Source organism: Papaver somniferum, chromosome 6 (assembly GCF_003573695.1).
Source record: "Papaver somniferum cultivar HN1 chromosome 6, ASM357369v1, whole genome shotgun sequence".
Taxonomy (NCBI): domain Eukaryota; kingdom Viridiplantae; phylum Streptophyta; class Magnoliopsida; order Ranunculales; family Papaveraceae; genus Papaver; species Papaver somniferum.
In genome coordinates this window covers 72,252,997-72,272,963 of record NC_039363.1, presented here as the reverse complement: position 1 = coordinate 72,272,963, position 19,967 = coordinate 72,252,997, and the positions used below count along the sequence as shown (strand labels likewise).

At 36.8% G+C, this 19,967-nt stretch overlaps 4 protein-coding genes across 5 annotated transcripts; 2 read left to right on the top strand and 2 right to left on the bottom strand.

Moving 5' to 3' along the window:
- Positions 1–879: 879 nt before the first annotated feature.
- LOC113287966 (lactoylglutathione lyase GLX1-like) lies at positions 880–3,834 on the top strand. Its single transcript, XM_026536874.1, has 9 exons — positions 880–1,007; positions 1,138–1,250; positions 1,380–1,504; positions 2,341–2,405; positions 2,534–2,746; positions 2,841–2,888; positions 3,015–3,122; positions 3,213–3,365; positions 3,608–3,834. Exons 2-9 carry the CDS (start codon positions 1,150–1,152, stop codon positions 3,647–3,649), a joined length of 855 nt encoding a protein of 284 aa, XP_026392659.1. The 5' UTR covers positions 880–1,007; positions 1,138–1,149; the 3' UTR covers positions 3,650–3,834.
- A 2,976-nt stretch (positions 3,835–6,810) lies between these two features.
- Positions 6,811–10,945, bottom strand: LOC113287964 (arogenate dehydratase/prephenate dehydratase 1, chloroplastic-like). 2 transcript variants are annotated; one of them, XM_026536872.1, is made up of 11 exons: positions 10,195–10,945; positions 9,498–9,565; positions 9,312–9,404; positions 9,027–9,227; positions 8,835–8,915; positions 8,646–8,741; positions 8,397–8,474; positions 8,230–8,319; positions 8,077–8,144; positions 7,683–7,764; positions 6,811–7,391 (listed from the first exon to the last, which is right to left on the bottom strand). In XM_026536872.1, the coding sequence occupies exons 1-11, from the start codon at positions 10,475–10,477 to the stop codon at positions 7,335–7,337; spliced, it is 1,197 nt and encodes a 398-aa protein (XP_026392657.1). In that variant the 5' UTR covers positions 10,478–10,945; the 3' UTR covers positions 6,811–7,334. The 2 variants fall into 2 exon arrangements, with proteins under 2 accessions (XP_026392657.1, XP_026392656.1); XM_026536871.1 differs by lacking the exon at positions 6,811–7,391 and having other exon boundaries at positions 7,403–7,764.
- A 113-nt stretch (positions 10,946–11,058) lies between these two features.
- Positions 11,059–13,884, bottom strand: LOC113287965 (probable tetraacyldisaccharide 4'-kinase, mitochondrial). The gene is made up of 9 exons (XM_026536873.1): positions 13,605–13,884; positions 13,379–13,502; positions 13,031–13,264; positions 12,772–12,921; positions 12,388–12,597; positions 12,019–12,078; positions 11,829–11,909; positions 11,596–11,750; positions 11,059–11,398 (listed from the first exon to the last, which is right to left on the bottom strand). Exons 1-9 carry the CDS (start codon positions 13,787–13,789, stop codon positions 11,386–11,388), a joined length of 1,212 nt encoding a protein of 403 aa, XP_026392658.1. The 5' UTR covers positions 13,790–13,884; the 3' UTR covers positions 11,059–11,385.
- A 3,235-nt stretch (positions 13,885–17,119) lies between these two features.
- On the top strand, positions 17,120–18,022 carry LOC113290917. Its single transcript, XM_026540501.1, has one exon. The coding sequence runs from the start codon at positions 17,120–17,122 to the stop codon at positions 18,020–18,022; it is 903 nt and encodes a 300-aa protein (XP_026396286.1).
- The last annotated feature ends 1,945 nt before the right edge of the window (positions 18,023–19,967 follow it).

Sequence of the window (19,967 nt, the reverse complement as noted above, 5' to 3'; positions counted from 1 at the left end):
CTTTTCAATCATCAAGATGTTCAAGATTGCAGTATGTGTTGCTACGTTCATTTGATATTTTCTGCAATATGATTTGCATGGGACTTGAACCTCCAACATATAACTTAGAATTTAACACCAAACCAACTGGTATTCCCCATTGATTAATAGTGGTTTATCTTGCTTGATCTGATTACTGGTTTTTGTACACCGTGCCCACTACATGACCACATCTTTTAAGCTGAATTGGAATCTTTACCCGTACCCAGTGGTCCTAGTCTTATTTATGGCTATTATACACAGTCACGCACACACTACGAAAAGACGTCGATTAACACGTGGATAACGAATTAAAATCTTACATGTAATGTGCCAATACTTCTGGGAAGTATTCGTAAATTCATCAGCCAACGCGATCTTTCATCTCGCACGCAAATAGCCGAAATACCCCTAGGGCTGCACAACGGGTAGGGTGGGTAGGATATGACGTATACCCGCCATCCTACCCGTTTACTGGCGGTTAAGAAAATCTTTACCCGCCACCCTACCCGCCAAATAATGGATAGGGTAGGATACGGTTAAAAAACTGGCGGGTAGGGTAGGATTGGCGGGTATGAGTAGGGTATGTGCACCCCTAGGTAGGGCGGATAGGATATGGCCTACACCCGCCACCCTACCCGTTTACTGGCGGTTAAAAAAATCTTTACCCGCCACCCTACCCGTCAAATAGTGAATAGGGTAGAATACATTTAAAAAACTGGCGGGTAGGGTAGGATTGGCGGGTATGGATAGGGTATGTGCACTCCTAAATACCCCTACGTCGACCCTGTCTGTCTTCTAATGTCATCTTTTTTTCAAACTCTTAATATAAGCTTCTGTACGTCTCGTCACACAATAGTACTACCACCAAGTGTAATTACTATTTTCACCAGAGCTAAAGAGATTTCCAAGTTTGGTGTATATTTATCACTCTCATCTGCTTACTTCTTACACTCTCCGATCGTCTAGGGTTTGGGTCTCGTTGACCAGTAAGTATTTCAAATTCAGGCTTTAATTTTTTATTGATCTGTCGTCAAATGATCCGAACCCAGATTTTTTCTTGCTGAAATTTAACTTGAGAGATTGTCTGTAATAATCTGTGTGCATTTTTTTTTATAGATTTGATAGGAAATGGCTGGAGAAAATGAGAATGTATTGGACTGGGTACAGAAAGATAAGCATCGAATGCTTCATGCTGTCTACAGAGTTGGAAATCTTCAAAAAACCATTGAGTATGTTTAATTTTTTATTTTTATACTTATGTTTTGAAATTTATCTTGAGTCTGATTATTGTATTTCGGGCTTGTTTATATGAAAATTAAGTTGGATGGTTGATTTGTGAATTGTTGTAATGTAATCAGGTTTTACACAGAATGTCTTGGGATGAAGTTGTTGAGGCAAAGAGATATTCCAGACGAGAAATACTCAAATGCTTTCCTTGGGTTTGGACCTGAAGATAAACATTTTGTTGTTGAACTAACTTACAGTACGAATATTTACTTCAAATGTTTAATTTCTAATGAAAGTAGTTGTTTTTCTAGCTTAACCACCAATCTTAGTAATACAAATATAAGACAGTGTTTTTGCTTGTCTCCATTTAGGCTTCAAAGGTATGTATGTGCCTTGCTGCATTTTTAGGAAACACTTGTGTCTGTGGATTGTTTTTTGCCGATCCAGGGAGGTCAGGGTGATTAATCTGCTGAAATTTGAAGCTCCATTGCTCATTTGAGTTATGATCCAGAATGAGTTATTATGTGAATTTTTTGTGTTGTTAATTACTCCAGTTAGTGGAATTGAATTTTCACTTTGTATCTTGCCGATCTTATAAGTAAGGGAAAATAGCACAATTTCAGAACTGCAATAAATGTTTGAGTTGGCTAAGTAGAGGTTGAGAATGGTTAGTAGTTCATCGTTTATGTCTACTGTTAGTTTTATAATTTTTCATTTCCATGCCTCGAGTAGTTGCTTTTCTAGCTTACTTACCATCGCATATAATAAAATAGGACAGTTTGAAAGTCAGTTTACTCCCGATTTAGTCTTGAGAGGTGTGCTTTTGTGCTTTGCTTCAGAAAACAGTCCTGTAATTTAATTAAACTTTGTCCATCCCTAGAGATTAGGGTGTTTTTTCATTGATAGTTGGTATAACTCAGATTTACTATCTGTTAGTGTATGAAATAGCTTATCAGCGCGATGGAGAATTATTATTTGTTAATGGCAAAATTTTATTTTGATTTCTTTACTAATCTTTGTTTTGTTATTGTGTGTGGTATATACAGCTTTAGGATAGTTTTTAGTGGACTCTAATTTTGCGTTCATTTTCAGATTATGGAGTGGATAGTTACGACATTGGAACAGGCTTTGGGCACTTCGGAATTGCAACTGATGATGTGAGTTTCATACTGTAGAATTCGTCTTGCAAACATGATTATGTCATCCCAAATGTGGAATTTCTTGCAAACATGATTATGTCATCCCAAATGTGGAATTTACCCAGTTGATTCGAAATCTGTGGCAGGTCTATAAATTGGTTGACAAAATACGAGCCAAAGGTGGAAATGTCACACGCGAGCCTGGTCCAGTTAAAGGTGGGTCATCACACATTGCTTTTGTGAAGGATCCCGATGGTTACACTTTTGAGCTTATCCAAAGAGGGCCAACTCCTGAACCATTGTGTCAAGTTATGCTCCGTGTGGGTGATCTTGAACGTTCTATTAAGTTCTATGAAAAGGTAAAACAATATCTCCTGTCTTCTATTATCTCATACTAATTCAAATACCACTGCTACATAGAGTTTGCTGTTATATACCTCTACATTTATGCAGGCCTTGGGGATGAAGCTCTTGAGGAAGATTGATAGGCCTGAGCACAAGGTACACGATGCATCTTATAACTTGAAGTTATCCATTTATATTGTCATGGAGTCTTGCTTCTTAAGCATCAACTTACTCTCCGCGAGGATTTTTACTTGGGCACTTATCCAGCTAATCTGTTGACAGTACACTCTAGCAATGATGGGCTATGCAGATGAACTGGAAACAACGGTTGTTGAGTTAACCTATAATTATGGTGTCACTGAGTATACCAAGGGTAATGCATATGCACAGGTAGGTTATTTCATAATCAACTTTGCCAGTTGAACTATCATTTCATCTTATCGAATAGCGTTATAAATTTTAATCAATTGTTGTTTCCAGATCGCAATCAGTACAGATGATGTATACAAAAGCGGTGAGGTTGTTAACCTAGTTACCCAAGAGCTGGGAGGAAAGATCACTCGCCAACCTGGTCCAATTCCTGGGCTCAACACCAAAATTACCTCCTTTGTTGACCCAGATGGCTGGAAAACAGTGAGTCCATATTTATCAACAGTCTTGACTTGATTATGATAATCTTCATAGATATTTTGCATGATATGTGCCCTTACCTGAGGTTCTAATTGCACTGCTGTTGCTAGATATTATGCATGTGTATGCCTGATATTTGACACAGGATTCCTAGCTTTCAAGATTATCTTCAAAATGCAGCATTTACGGTGCTATACTCAGATTGACATGCTGATCAATATGTTTCTCTTGATGCATTTTTCTAGGTATTGGTTGACAATGAGGATTTCCTGAAGGAGCTCCAGTAGGAAAGGGCAAAGATATGGCAGCGAAGGATAGCTCTCCATCATGTTGAAAGCTTACAGCCTCTAGTAGCTAGTATCTATGTAATAACTATGTACGGCATTAATAAAAATGTGGAATCCAGAGTTGCAGACCATGTTTAGCACGGAGTTTTAATAATTATGATAATGGTTATTTTATCTTGTCACCATCTTAAATGCCTCTTTTATACGTGGTGATTATATGAATTGGTAATGGAAAGTCTGTGCACTAGAGTATTTTGACAAGCTTTTTGGGGAATGCCGGTAAGTGAAGAATGCGCAGCTGGCCCAGCTAACCTGTTCCAGAAAGAGCCTACTCTGCTCCCATGAAACAAACATAGAATTCAAGGCCGATAGTTGGAAGGAGAATTCCATCTTATATAAGGAAATAACTCGACACTATGACTATCAAAATAAAATAAATCTATAAACGGTAATATATCAAAAAAAAAAAAGGTAATAATTAAAAGGAATATATAGCTCTCCTATTTTACCATGTCTGTTTATAAATCAATCTTTGGTGAAGCACTGAAGCTTGTAATCTTTGGGTTTTCGTCTAAGTTCATTGTCAGATACATCTTCGTGAACAACAGGATTAGAGTTATTTCAATGGGTCACTCTATTCAGATTCTGCTTTTTTTGGCTTAGGGTAATCTAATAATGCATTCACGTCATCTAAGATTAACAGTGGTTATTTTATTTATTTGTTTTTAATTTCTAGAAGTTCTAACAGTTAATGTTTTAATTGTGCAGTGGTATGCCATACATCTGATTCGGTTTTGGGACAGAAAGATGCCGGTGCTGAACAATCGCAATTATCATCATTTAGTTTTGCTAGAGTCAATTGTACACACTCAATTAACCCATCTAACCCAGGTAAAACTTCTCAACGACTTCAACTACTTAATTCAGAGAAACACTAAAACTGATCATTTCCTTAACTTTGAAAATCTTCTAATATACTGTACTTTGTTGTTGAAGTGCAAAATGGACATCATCAGCGACACGGCCGAGGCCGTAGAGCCACGAAGTGTCCAACTGATACCTTAGCAGTATATCAAGGCCGCGTGGATCCATTACCAGGTGGATTACCAGAGCATTTGGTAAATATATGCAACATTGCAACGAATTGTACCGCATACTGTATCTATTTAAGTTGTGGATGGTTTGCTTCGGCAAAATTGATAAATCCGCGAGTCTTTAGAAGGCTGCGCTTTAATAATTGTCTGGTTAACGATGGACAAGATCTTGAAGAAGGGCGTTGCCTCTCTTTCACATATTCTGAAACATACCCATACCCACCCGCAGTTAAGTCTGTTAAATGTAAACATCCCAAGGAAAAACATCTTAACCTAGCAGGGACGGACCCAGGAAAGATAAATTTCTTTTTAAGACCCGGGCTAGAAGCCTTGGTCGAGCAAAAAAAAAAAATGGCTTGTAGACTGGAAATCCTACCCGGGCTAAAGCCCCCTTTAGCCCAGCTGTAGGTCCGTCATTGTAACCTAGGTTAAGCCTATATAACAAGGCTGAATTGGGGGCCGTGAAAAAATAATTGGGGATCTCTAGCTACAGGACAAAAAAAGGTCATGAAATAGTAATTGGGAGTTATCCCTTATCCCCAACTTTTTTAAATGGCTAAACTACCCCAAATCATTAGTGGTAATTAAGTTAATTAATTGTTAATTAATTTAGTTAGATTAAAATCAGATTTAGGGATAAAATTTTGATAAAAGAAAAATTGTGTTTTTGTGTTGTGGAGTGGAAGAAGTTGAGTTTTCGAGGGATTCCAGTAGAGGAATCATATTGCTCAAAATGAATGAACCAATCCTCAAAATGAAGAACCCAAAACTCAAAACAATCAGGTAAACTTTCTATACTCTTCAAATTGTATGAATGATGCCCCAAGTGGTCGATTCATGTATACTATGCAACTACTCAGAGTGAGGGTCGTTAAGTCGAGAGGGTAATAAACGAACGACTCTAAGGAGTCGTCAATTACTTGACACAACCTTTGACGACTCAAACCTGCAACTTTTGTGGGTTATGAAAAATCGTCAACCAAGTGTGATATAATTGAGGAATCCAGCTAGTTAGGTCATATAGAGTCGTTAACTTAATATGTTTAGAACCCAACGACTCTAAAACTTTTTACTCTCTGAAGATGTTACTCTTAGGGTCGTTAAGGCATTCTTATATACTGACGACCCTAGCGAGCCATTTCATAGATCAAGGGTCGGCAGGCAAAATTTATATAACCTAACGACCCTTCAACATCGTTAACGACTTCAAAAATTTGACATGACGACCCTTCAACATAGTTAACGACTACAACCAATTGACATGACGACCCTTCCTATTTTTTGAACAGGGAACAAATTTTGTATCATATAGAGTCGTTAGTTTCATAAAGGGGTCGTCAAACAAAGAATCGTTAATGGTTTAGAAATATATTTACGACCCTATCATTATTTGGGACAGAGAGGTGGTTCTGCATAAGACAGAGTCGTTCGTATTTAAAAAGGGTCGTCGAGAAGAATCGTTAACGATTTAGAAATCCCTAGACGACACTATTCTAGGGCAGAAACCAGGTTTAGGGTCGTTATCTACTACACCCTAATGGTTAACGATTTTTCATCAATTCAACATGCATATTAAAAATCGTTAAGCAATAAAAAACCGTGGTTAACGACCCTGGAACTGTAACTGCAATTTTGCATTTGAAAACCTAATTTTTCAATCAACAAATCAAATTAAAACGCAAACCCAACTTAGATTAAGGGGTTTTAGTTCACTTACGACGATGAATCGGTGAGAATTTTTTTTCTCAGAAGTCGTTAATGGATTGGGAGACAGTGGGAGAGAGGGAGCGGAGGAGAAGAAGAAGTTATTAGAGAAGGGTAAAATAGTTATTTCACCATCATTTTGGAAGCCCCATATATCTTTTGGTGTGGATATAAAATGTGTCTGACCCCCAATTAATTTCCATGGCCCCCAATTCAGCGTTGTTATATAATTCCACTTGTCTAATAAAGTTTTTTCAGAGATTATCTCACTTTCTTATTTTTTATATTTGATTAATTTTGGTACTAAAATCAATTTATCTATGTTAAGCAAATTTATCTATTTTTGCTACAAATGGATGGTTATGCTGTAAATCTGATAGAAGAATCAACAGTTACTCGTTCTGAAAAGAGTTCATAACAATTTCGTCAATTATTTTAACTTAGCTACTGATCGGAAAAAATAAAATATGTTACATGAAGTTTACTTATGTAATAAACCCGAGAGAATGAACAAATGAATAGAAGAATCAACAAATGTAACTTGGTGGAGAGAAACCTTAACCTTTCCGGACTCTTACGCCACCGATCTAAGTTTTTGTACCTTCGAAACCTGTTGACTCTTCAAGCAACCACATAGATGTACATCCTTGGTAATAATTGCTCAAACAGATTTTTCGTTTATATTGTATGTGGCTGCAGTTTACCACAGAGACCTCATGACTGATGAAAGATAGTTTCGATTTATCAGAAGTATTAAACATGCAACAATGAGGCTTCGAGATAGCAATGCGGCAACAAAGGGTATCGATGGTAGAATTGATTGAGCAAGTGGCATCCTGTTTCTGCAAAGCATAATGATACGAGAAGATACATCTGGAGAACCACATTTACAGAGACACATCCATGGGATAACAACCGAGAACCTGAAGAAACGTTGCAATTTCCTACAGCAAAATGCAGAATTTTCTCAAATGAAGCTCTTCCCGTTGTAATTATATATAAACGAGCTTGAGAAATCATTATGGTATACCAAACAGATACAATTGTTTGAATTGCAAAAAGGAGCGATAGCAAGAACCTAAAAGGAAATCCCACGCATTAGATTTCATATACATGGGTGTGCCAGACTGCCAAGCTCCTTCAGTTAAAGGGGTATGTCCTTTTGGCGGCCCCTTTATTGGACATAGATGTGATACAATGGAAATTATCCTTTTTCTTGAATAGTGTAGACAAACCTGCAAATGTCCCAAAGCATGTTGTGCGCGAGGCTCTGACATTGAAGCTTCAAAATCAATATAGAAAAGGTAGTCGAAATACCTGTAACCAGAAATTATTCACTTTGATCACTAGATGACACAATGAAATCCCAAATCAGAAACTGTTTGGTTTCTTGGAAAATCCCAGAACGACTACAAGCCTCTGGAAATTAATAGCAGTTTCAAACCCTAGATGAGAAACTACAATTACAAATTTGACAATGCATATTAATCCCTTCAACGATGAGCATTCCACAAGGATCGAAGAAAAATGACAATGCTCCCTTCAACGATGAGCATTCCGCAAGGATCCAAGAAAAAAATAGCTTTGATTTGATTTTTAGTGATTGATCAAAAAAGAATCCTCACTTACTTCGCACCCGCATTTTTTGAGTCATTAACAACCCGTAAAGGTCGATTTCTCTGTGGTCTGCTCTCTATCTGTATAGACATACAAAATGTGAGATACGGTCTGAATTTACTAGACGAAATAGGTGAAAACAACAGAACTGCTACTTTGAGATACCTTTGTCAAATTAATGTCCCTCATAGCAAAAACTGCTAGAGCTTTAAATAGTATTCCAGGGCCTTCTTCTAAAGTGAAGACAATGCTTGTCTGCAAACATCATTTGCTGACTTGAAAATAAGTTTTAAAAAGTAACTAACTAAGATGAGCATTAGAAAGTAATTTACCTTAAAGGGTCTGCCAGTTATTGGAAATATAGGCTCCCTCGCAAGTATCAGAAAACGTGTGACATTATCTGAGTCATCCTACTCAATGTAAAAAAATGTAAAATTAAGAAGAGTCAGGCAGAAGTTCGCCTAATCATAATGAAAAGGTAAAGCGGGCCTTCTTGTCTTAATCGACCTCTAATACATTGTCACACAGAATGTAGTTGCGGAAACCAGAGAGCGAGTGAGAGAGAGAGAGAGAGAGAGAACCTGGATTTTTTCTGCGAGTATATCAAGCCCATACAGTTGTGCAGCTCTAGAACTAGCAACAGCTCCAGTATCCCTTAGGGAATTTGAGGCCACAAACTGATTGAGAAATCCCTTGTTAGAGAGTTCTCCTCAAGTAAAAAGTGTCAGTAGAAAGTTCAACATTCAATAAAAGAGATGTATGTCAATTACTTGAGCTGCACCAGCTGTGGAATCTACACCTTCTTTGACAACTCCCAACTTACCCAAGCTGATTTCGCATTGAGTGAGTGCCTGCAAGCGAACAGATAAAAAAAAGTGTATGCGGAAGGCTGACTATGAAAATAATGGGACTTGAACACTGCATTGTCGGCCGTGAGGAGAGATAGAAAAAGAGAGACTAACCTGGGGATGACTTAAAACACGGTGGAGCTCTTCTTTTCTCACACCAGGTAGTGCCATGAGGCAGTGATTGACAACTAACTGTATCTCACCCACAATGTGCAGCCTATGACGAAGGAGTAAATCATAATTTCGATGTACACTTCCACCTATAGAACTCTCAATAGGAAGTATTGCCTTGTTGACCAGCCACAGCTCAACTGCCTGACAACAGAAATCTACGGAATAAGAGGTAGCAGCAAAAAAGGATATCGACTCAGATACATAAATCACAGCGTCTAACTAAACCTTGAACGCTGCTTCAAAATCATCACAAGGAACAGCCTCACATTTAGGGTATGCTTTAAGGGCAGCGACTTCACTGAATGCTCCTGGTACCCCCTAGATTAGGTGATGAAATCAGTATAAAATATAAGTTTTTTTAATGAGTAACTTAATTATCGTCTGACCTCAACTATTAAGTATGCAATTTACCTTATATGCTACCCGCTCCTTCGAACCATCACCGGCAGATGCGGAAAGATTGCTTACAGACAGTGCTCCTGCAACATAAATATTCAAGCTATGAAATGCAAAAGAGTGAATAAATCAGCCACATGACCACATTGCAAACAGTTAGGACCCAGAAAGAAATAGAGATGCATCTCAATTGCATATAAGTAAAGCAGAATCTCATTACATGCATTACATTAAAGAACATAATATTTAAAGAATTACGCAACCCATGCCAGTTACCACTTCTGAATTATACTTCAACGGTTTAGCCACCGATGGTTGCAATGCTACTTGTAGACTATTTTTACAATGAAGGAACCAAAATTATTCTCACAAACAACCTCAACAGATAGTACAGCTAGAAATCCACCTTAGGTCATTTATATGAATTTATAAACTAGTAAACTGTTACCAAAATTAACTACTATGTCCACAACCAGATTCTTTACATGAATAGAACTATAAAATACTTATAAACCTGAATATATAACAATGCCTGGCCCAAACACAGCCTAAATATGAATCCTATGAGAACTACTCTATATGTCATTGAAAAGATTTAATTTTTATCTATGTATGAGAAAATTAAGCTGGAATGCAAGTCAGCTCATCAATAATCTGACACGAACATTAACTAAATATTATCACACCCAAGATATTTACTAAGTGTACTCACTTGGGAGAGAAGTGAAGCTCTTCTGTAATTCCTCACGTTTAACACACTCTTCTTGACAAATATCTGACATCGATGATGAACTATCCTCCTCTATAGCTGTTAAACCCCTCTGAAAATTTTGAACACATAAACTTCCCAAAACACTAAAACATTCCCATTTACGAAAATTTTCAGCATTTGTGTTTTTATAGCTGAAACCAAACGCAGGATATTTGGGAGAAACCAAATCTCTCCTACTCAAACCCAATTGAGGAGCACCGACAACCCAACTAGGAACAGCCATTAGAACAGACTGTTGGTTTCAGAAGCTGATCCGAACACACTGTAGTAAATGTTCTTGGAGCATTTCTGAAGAACCCAGAACTGCATTTACTAGGAATACGAAGAATTGGTGTGTGGTGAACCCCACCAATTTAGTGAAGAAAAATAATAATCAGAAATGGTATTTTCCCCCTTCTTATTAGAGACTGGGACAACACAGCTGGAGAAAAGGAATGAATGCACTAAGAAGAGAGAAAGAAGAAGAAGAAGAAAGAGAGAGTAGTTGAGCTGATCGTTGGATACACGTTCTGAGTCTTCTTCTGACACAGATGAAAAGTGAAGAAGACTAATATTAGTTAGTTTTACTATAACTTTCGGATGGAGATGGTGAAGATAGAAGATATTTGTCAATACACACGTGTTGGAGTATGACCCGTTGGATTTGAACCTAAAGACAGTTAGTTAGTCTTGTCAAATAATCACTTCTGGAAACATAAGGCAGTATTGACAGCAGTACTGTACTAATTACTATTCATAATTTCTATCAGCTTTTCTTTGGTCGGTAGTATCTATCCAAGAGAAGTTCTTGTTTTTTCTATCAAAAAGAGAATAAAGATCTTGTTTTATTTCAAAATAATCTTTTACACATAGAATATGCTAGTAACGCAGCCCACATGGTGCAACCCAGAGCGTTTGATGTTTGGAAATTTATCAGAAAACTTGGGATTGTTTGGGTTACTGCCTACTGGGTTACACCCCCGACCACCACCACCCCTAAGTGGCTTATTTGTATAATTGCAGGCAAATGCGACCTCGTTCCTTAATTCATAGATGGTGCCATCAAGTGCGTTCAAGTACGATACCAAATTGATGACCTCCACGTAATTTGCCGATAATAATGCCATGATCCCAAGATGGCCTTTTCATTGATCATGGTCTTCCCCTGGCAAGCCACAGATCAAAGAAAAAAAATTGTTTAAATTTGTCAGCAATATCGTGTTTTTCTCCTTCTGACCCTTTCTTTGTTCCTTTTTCATGGATTGATTCTGACTTGTACTTGTTGTCTCATTTATGGGCTTAAATCAACATTTGAACTCTAAAAATCACGCACAGAAAGCAAGAAAGGAATTCCATAATTACCTTATAGAAATGCTAATCTTCAAAAGCTGCTTTAACAATTTCTGAAAAGTCTCCTCCGTATTTCCAACAGAAGGAACAATTTCCAATTGGGAACAGAGAACCAAAACCTCGAAAGGATCCAGTCTATTCAAAATTAAAGGATCTCGATCATAGTCCTGCACCAAAAACGAGATAAGCTTATCCAAGTTCTGTTCTAAAATTATACCAGACAGTTTAATTCAAATTACATTCACCTTTTCTGTCACTACAACAACCGGCTTGGTTCCATAATCTTTCTGAAGTACTCTTAGTTTCTCTAGTATCATCTCAATATCCTAGATCAAATGAAAGTTATGACCACGTCAGACTTGGCTAAGCAATTCGTACTAGTTAATGAAAACACCATTTTGACATGACAAACCAAGAAATTAAGGATCTTTGCACCTTCTTTTGGAGTAAGTAATGGTCAATAAAGTCCATTCGATCAACATAAGCTGGTCCTACCTGCGATGAGTTATCTTTCAGCAAGAATTTCACAAAAAATTACTTAAGATATAAAATGAGTTGCAAGAGATGCAAAAAGAGGCAATGCTGGGATGGTATAGTAGCTTCAAAGAAGAAAAAAAAAATCTAGAGCAGCTCCGCGAATCATGTCAACTATTGAATCCTTCTAACTACAGTAAACAGGCAAAACACCACTGCAGAAATATCTTTTTTCAAGATATTGCATGATCCGACACTTCACTATTCTTCAAATTAAAATAAAATATTCACATACTAGAATAATAAGTAAAATATATCTAAGAGAAGTACCTTTTCAATTGCCCATACGAAAGCATTTGCAGATCCAATGGCAGACACACATAATATAACCATATTATGCATCACTCTTAATGGCAATTTGGTGTCACAGTCCTTGACGTTAAAGAAGCATGAGGGAGCCAATCTTGTGAAAAAAATTGGAAGGGTCTGTTTGAGCTCTCTAATAGTAGCTTTGATACCTTTGAGCTCTTGATCAGACACCTAAACAACAAAACAAATTATGAGGAATCTAATTCAACAATAAGGTGCAGGGAAATTCCATTTAATATTTAAAAGAAAAAGAGAGGCATTCAATAGTATGTATGTTCTCAAAGAGATACCACTCAATGGAGAAAGAACAATATAAGTTAAAGGATGTAATTCAGTGTTGTATACCAAGTCTGCATGATGAACTACTGCGATATCTGCTCGTTGAAGTGCAGATAACGGTTCCCTTAGAGGTCCAAGTGGAACTAAACAAGTATTTCCCCATGGCATAACTCCATTAACCATAACAATCTCAAGATCACGGGACAGGCTCCAGTGCTGTCATCCAAGTAAGCACAAGCTAAATTGAGAAACATAACATGATACTCAAAAACAAAAAACCACAGTGAAAATCGCTAGCATTAGATCCCAAAAGTAAAATCTCCACCTGCATTCCATCATCCAAAATTACAACACCAATTTTGTCTGATTTGGAACCTAAACCTATACTCTTGTCAGAGCAAAGCCCCTCAAGGCACATACTTTTACAGGGATCCAAGTAACCAAATCTTTCAAAACACTGAGTAGCCGTAGCCGCCCGGTTCGCACCTATCCCAATTTTTGTAGAAGTGTTGAGAAGATGTCGTCGAAGCATTCTAGCCTCATCCCCTCCTGCATACCCCTGTCAATACAACAAACATATATAAGTATACTCCCAAATTATCGAACAGTAACCAAAACAATTAATTGTGATTTGTGAACTACAGAAGAACAAGTGAAAGGGGAAAAGTGTTACCCTAGTGAGAATGAGAGGTGAAATTCCAGCATTAGAAAGCCAATGAGAAAGAAATTCAACCATAGGTGTCTTTCCATTTCCACCCCAAGTTAAATTTCCAACACTAATTACTGGTACAGGCAATCTAATGGAGTAAAAATGGAAAAATTAAAAGCATGAAATCAGTTTACTGATTAACCTAATTAGACGGAAGGAAGAGACGGGAAAGTAAGTGCAGAAATTGTACCTGTGTTTGTGAAAGAAACCAAAGTGGTATAACTGGTGACGGAGAGAAAGAGAGAGTTTGTAGAGAGAAGAAGAGAGACATAGGAATGGAATAAGAGAACGATGAAGAAAAGAGAGTTCTGATTTTGAGAGGTCCGTTAATGGTGTATAAGCTATTTGAGTCACTACTCTTATAATTTTCTCCATTGTTTACAGAAAGGACCGCAAAGGCGCTTCATTGAGTGTTTTCGGGGCTTGGTTTTCTTTGGAATCCTATTAGGGTGTTCTTCCGTATACTCCAAAAATACTAACGATACATCTTTATCTATATCCCCAACAATTACATCTTTATCTATATACCCCCAACAATTATGTGTCTACCCCATCATGTATGCTAAGTTTTTAGTGGGAATGTTATTATTACCCCTAATATCCATGGGTTTAGCACGAATAATCTTCAGGGACAACTTCGCAATGGGTTGAATATCTTTAACAAGTCAAAACCCGTTTTTAACCTCCACAACATTTATTATGTCCGAACATATATAGGTTTTGTTTTCTCGAAAATAAAAAAATTTCAGAGAGAGCTCAGAGCTGAGAACTGAATCAATCGAAAGAGAGCTGAGAATTGAATCAATCGAAATCGGTGAACCAGTTTCAGAGTAATATTTGTTTATTCTCCATTGAAAAAGAAACATACAGTTTTGAATCTTCAATCTAGTTGAATCAATTGAAATCGGTTAAGTAGCTTCAGAGTAAGATTTGTTTATTCTCCATTGAAGAAGAAGATTCTCCATTAATTCTGTTCTAGAATAATTGTCCTTCAACTGAGTCGACATTTCGAAATCGGTTTTGAAATCAACTGAAATCAGAAGTGTTTGCATATTCGAATCATTGAATCTGAAGATCTACTTCAGTTTTCGATTGCAGAGATCTTATGAAGCTTGATTCATTATTGGATTTGGATTTGATTGAATCATCGTTTGCAGAGATATTAGGAAACTTGATTCTTTATTTTCAGAGATCAAACGATTTTATTTCTTCTCATTATTGAAATTCAATCTCGTTAACAGGTAAGATTTACTTTTTTGCTCTAAACTTTGTTTTGTTTTTAACATATTTGTTCTGAATAATGTAACTTACAAATTATTTGTTATGTTCATATTGTTTGTTATTAACTGTGAATTTGACATGTTTGTACCTTTTGAATAAATCGTTTTTTCAATTTGTGATTATCATTTTGAAACACAATGAAACTGATAACCAAACAATGTAGTTGTTTTTGATGTGTATCATTTCAAAGATTAGGTCATGTTTTTAGTTTTTGATGTGTATTGTTTGTGTTTTTGGTTTTTCTGATACAACAATGTAGTTGTTGAACCTGTTACATATACAACAATGTAGTTTTTGATGTGTATACTTCATCTTTTTCCACTGATTGCCCTGAATATACTTCTCACGAGGGGCGCAGCCCCGAGTGATTTGCGTCATGACCAGATTTTAAGCTACAGGACATGCTGAATCACATATTGAATCTCAGGACATGTAGTAGTTCAAACCTGATTACATTATGTTAGTGAAATACAAGCAATGTAGCTTATCAATGTGTTTATATTGAATGTCGTTGTTATTGAAAACACATATTGAATCTCAGGACAACTTCTCCAAGTTGTTTCCAATTCTGAAAACAACTATTGGTAGTTGTTTGTGGTTGTGGAAACAACTTTGGTTGGTTGCTTTCAATATTTTCTCCAAACAACCTGTGGTAGTTGCTTCTAGTTGTGGAAACTACTTTGGTTGGTTGATTTCAATATTTTCTCCAAACAACCTGTGGTGGTAAATATGGTTTTCGCAACTTGTATCCTTTGTAATTTACTGAGTTTCCTTTTTTTGTCAGGTAAATATGGTTGTTGCAGAGATTAACTTTTGCAACTTAAGCATCTCTCGCGTTATTTCGGAATCAACTACCTTCAAGGAGATGCAAAGTGTTGTGTTACATTCCTGGAGTATTCTTTATCAAATCCCATTTGTGATTCTTTCTGATGTTAATGGTGTACTTAAAACCGTTCGTTATGATTTTAGATTTGAATTTTCTTGTTATATACTGCCAATCTAAGAGAATAGAAGTTTTGAAGTTCAATGTTCAGTTTGAAACTTCTTCTTCTTCTTCGAGTTGTGTTTCAACTGACAGTTTGGATTTTGTTGAAGACACGACTGATGATGTTTCAATGAATCAATTATCCATAAAAAAACCAAGAAAGTGTGACGCTTGGTCTGGAATTCTTACCGGTGTTGGTCAGATGTTTGAGGGAGGGAAAGAAGAAGTTTGTGATGTCATGATGAAGTATCAAGTGGAGAATGGGTACAAAGTCAAACCTGGAAGAGTGATAGGAAGCGTTATACCGTTTGTTGCCTTTTCAAAGTAGAAAAAGGATGTAAATTGAGGTTCCACTCATCTTTGGCAGACCCAAACGGCCATGCTTTTAAGTGCAAGTCTTTTATATCGGAGCATTCTTGTGGGTTGGCGTGCTCTGATCCTTCAAAGCTTCGAATGACGAATACTTTTATCAAGAACATCATAAAAGACGATATTAGAGTTTCAACTAAGCAGAAATCAGCAGCTGACATTCAAGATTTGTTTTTCAGAGAGTATCAAGTTGACCTCAGCTACCATCAACCATATCGTGGACTGAAATTTTACAAAGAATGTATTTGGGGAGATGATATCAAGTCGTATTCTGACGTCTTGTGGTATGAAGAAGCCGTGAAGCGTTATAATCCTGGAAGCGTCATCAACTTTGAGTTTAATGCTCAAAACTGGCAGTTTGAGAGGTTTTTTATTGCTTTTGAAGCTTGCATTACAGGGTTCAACAAGTATTGCCGTCCTATGCTTATAATAGATGCTACGTTTCTTACTGGAAAGTTCAGGGGTGGTCTTATGGTAGCTTGTGGGAAAACTGGCAACCAAGGTATTATGCATTTTCTTTCCTCCTCTTTTTATGATGTGTTTATTTTTTGTGTTTTTATCTGTGGTTTTACATTTTTTTGTTTCAAATTATGGAGAAAAACCTTTAGTAGAAATTAGCTTGTAGAAAATTTGTAACAGGCGTGTGTTGTTGTTTTTAAGTTTCTTGTCTATCCTGATATTGTTGTAGGTTCAGATTTTTGTGAAACAACTTTCAGAATTTTGAAACCAACTTGACCAAGTTGCTTCCATTTTTGGATACAACTTGTGCTAGTTGGTTCCTTGTTTCTGTAGACAACTTGTCGTGGTTTCTTCCACTGTGTAATTCGAAACATGCTACCCATTTTTTGTATTAAATTTTTTTGTTTCTTTTTATTTGCAGAGATATTTCCAGTTGCTTTTGGGATTGTTTCTGGCGAAAATAATGATAATTGGCGCTGGATCCTAGAAAATTTGAAGGGTATTGTCGATGCTGATCGTCCATTGACCACATATCTGATCGTGGAACTAGACTTTTGAACATTGTTCCTGAGATCTTTCCGAATGCTTTTCACTCATATTGATCGTACCATATGAAAGGCAATATTCCAGTTAGCAAGGACAAGAGTAGACAAACTGCTGTTAAGTTGTTTGAGCAATGCTACAGTGATGTCACCAAGGAGCAATTTTTGAATGCAGTATCAAGCATGGTCAATCTGAAGTTGTTCTTTGTTATTGATTGGATGAAGAAGATCCCACTGAAGAATTGGACTGCTCATGAGTTTCTTGGGGAAAGGTATGGAGAGCTTACATCCAATGAAGTTGAAAGCTTTAACAGCTTGATTAGGCACGAAAAGCGACTGAAAGCCATTGAGTTGATTGAATGTATCCATGCTCGAACAATGGAGACAATGTGGAAGAGGAAGCTCACAACTAGCAAGTGGACTACAAGACTTACCCCTAAGATGCAAGCTAGGTTAGAAAAGAGGATAACTGACTGTCGTAGGTACAAGGTGCGTCGAGCCAGTGAGGTCATAACTAATACTGGGAAGCATACTGTCGACTTGGACTCCCAAACCTGCACTTGTCAGTGGTGGCAAAAACACAGCTTCCCCTGCAGTCATTCCGTGAAATCTATGGTACATATTGGTGAGGACGAGGTATACAAGCACATCACACCTTACTACATTGTCGAATACTACAGAGGTCTGTATTCAAAACCTATTTATCCTATTCATGATGGAGATAATCCGAATGAGATTTCTCGGACCAAATATGTCATGTCTCCCCCTGTTGGACCACAAGTTGGAAGACCAAACTTTGTTCGTAAACACAGTTACCGTGAGAAATTTCGCAAGAAGAGAAAGTGTGGCCGTTGTGGAATGCTTGTATACCATAATCGTAGAACATGTCGGAGTGCTCCATTGGCCCCTCGCCCACCAATTTTCAAGGATCAACCAAGGATTGGAAGGTTTTACATAATGATGTTCATATGATCTTATGAATCTCTCAACTGCATTAGACTTTTTTTCATTTGTTCCAGTTTGTTTTATGTTTTTCTGAACCTTTCTTTCATGATTTACTAAACTTCTGATTTTATGTTTATGTGAACTTGGTTTTGTCTTTAATTGATAAGGGTACACTTTTTTTTGTTCAACTTGTTATGCTGCAGTTGTTATGAAATCATTTTTTGTTCTTCAGTTTGTTGCAGAGTCTGTAATGTTTTTTTTTTCATGGAAATTATGTTGGTTATGTCTATAGATTTGAAGGCAAGTTGTTCTAGTTGGAGGAAACTTTTACTAGTTGCTTCTGTTTTATGGAGACAACTTCTGCAAGTTGCTTCCATTTATGGAGACATCTTTTTGCTAGTTGCTTCCATTTCAGTTCCTGCATGATTTTTTTGGTGACAACTTTTATTAGTTGCTTCCAATTTTGGAACAAACTTGAAGCAAGTTGCTTCCATTTAAGTACACAACTTGAGAAAGTGTCTGTCTGTATTTTTTATCCATCTCCCCTTTTACCTATGCATACCTACAACCATATAGAAATATTGCAACACTGAATATAATTAAAGGGAAATAATCAAACCATTCAAACTTTAACTAGACAATATTAAGAACTGTACTTTAATTAGATAATACCAACATAATGTTTACAACCAATAATAATCTGTTATTCAATCAGAATAATACTAATACTAGATAATTAGATTATTCTAGATAATACTAACAAGTTGTCGCTGTCATTCAGTACTACTGGGAATATAATACAATATGACTTGAATTTGTTCCTTTCTGTTTCTTCCATTCATCGGTTGCATCCAATATACAGAACGCCATCTTGACCCTCTTTTTGTTAAACTTGTCAATATAATGTTTCTTTACTCCTCCTTCCAGAATACGCCATTCTTGGCATTTCACCAATATCTTCATAAAAACGCACACAAAAATTGTACAGTCAGGGTGTTCTTGTTGTTGAAGTACCTTAGGAACCCTCAATGTATAAACGATTTCTCCACCGTCTTTGTCTCGATGTCCAATCTCATTTAAAATTTTGCTTAGTGGCTTTGTAAGTGTATGCAAATGACCTGAAAACACTGGACTCTGCCACATAGAGTTGCATATCTTCCATACTCCTTCATGTAATACCAGCAACACCCAGTGGGAGTTCATGCACAGTGGAAACATCAACATTTTCTTCTTGGCATCCAACTTGTAATTAGCCCGCACATAATCTGCTACACAACTTGTTTCTATTGCATTCTCGTCTCCGTTTTCCATGGCTAATTGTACGTACCTATGCATCATTGTAAAAGTTTTTAAAAATCAAAAAGAAAAAGACATTTTATTTCTGCAAAAAGTTTTTACAAGTCAAAATAACATGCAATCTTGTAATACTAACTAGTGTGTAATTTATTCAGATGAAAAAGTTACTCACCAAAAGATTGGTATTTAGTATTACATGCTTGGTGTATGCATTATCAGCAGAAACCTTTTCCATCTTCGATTTTAGAATACTGATGTAGAAGTCTACGATGTCACTATCAATATAGAGATCATCCAATAGATCTTGGATGAACTTTTTTTGAATATGAAATTCATTATTCGGCCCAGAATAAGCCGTTTCCCTGCATAATCCAATAACACAACAAACATCATTATTCGGATCAGAAAGTTATGTAGTCAACCGAAGCAGGTTCCTTCCTAGTTTTGTTTTGGAGTATTAGTGAAGTCAACTTAATGCATTACCTGAAAATAAAAGTTTTATTGTTTTTTACCCTTCTGTGGCGTCCTCGCAGAATTCTTGGAGTATTTTTTGTTGATCTTCGGTGCACTTATCCCAAAGCTCAGGACTTTGTGGATGCTTGAGTGGTTTTGGTTGAGGAGGTGTTGGATCTATGTACTCTATTGCTTCCAAATCAATAACTTCACTCCCCTGTTA

Bases quoted from the DNA above. Each gene is read 5' to 3' on its own strand.
- LOC113287966 (XM_026536874.1), top strand. From the start codon at position 1,150: ATGGCTGGAGAAAATGAGAATGTATTGGACTGGGTACAGAAAGATAAG. The intron at 2,406-2,533 runs GTGAGTTTCATA...AATCTGTGGCAG, and splicing joins TCGGAATTGCAACTGATGAT to GTCTATAAATTGGTTGACAA. The intron at 3,366-3,607 runs GTGAGTCCATAT...GCATTTTTCTAG, and splicing joins ACCCAGATGGCTGGAAAACA to GTATTGGTTGACAATGAGGA.
- LOC113287964 (XM_026536871.1), bottom strand. From the start codon at position 10,477: ATGGCTGTTCCTAGTTGGGTTGTCGGTGCTCCTCAATTGGGTTTGAGT. The intron at 9,566-10,194 runs GTGAGTACACTT...TTTATGTTGCAG, and splicing joins GAGCTTCACTTCTCTCCCAA to GAGCACTGTCTGTAAGCAAT. The intron at 7,765-8,076 runs GTAAGTGAGGAT...TTCTGGTTACAG, and splicing joins TCAAAAAATGCGGGTGCGAA to GTATTTCGACTACCTTTTCT.
- LOC113287965 (XM_026536873.1), bottom strand. From the start codon at position 13,789: ATGGAGAAAATTATAAGAGTAGTGACTCAAATAGCTTATACACCATTA. The intron at 13,265-13,378 runs GTAACACTTTTC...TTGTATTGACAG, and splicing joins CACCTCTCATTCTCACTAGG to GGGTATGCAGGAGGGGATGA. The intron at 11,751-11,828 runs GTGAATGTAATT...TTTTTGGTGCAG, and splicing joins TTGTTGTAGTGACAGAAAAG to GACTATGATCGAGATCCTTT.
- LOC113290917 (XM_026540501.1), top strand. From the start codon at position 17,120: ATGAAAGGCAATATTCCAGTTAGCAAGGACAAGAGTAGACAAACTGCT.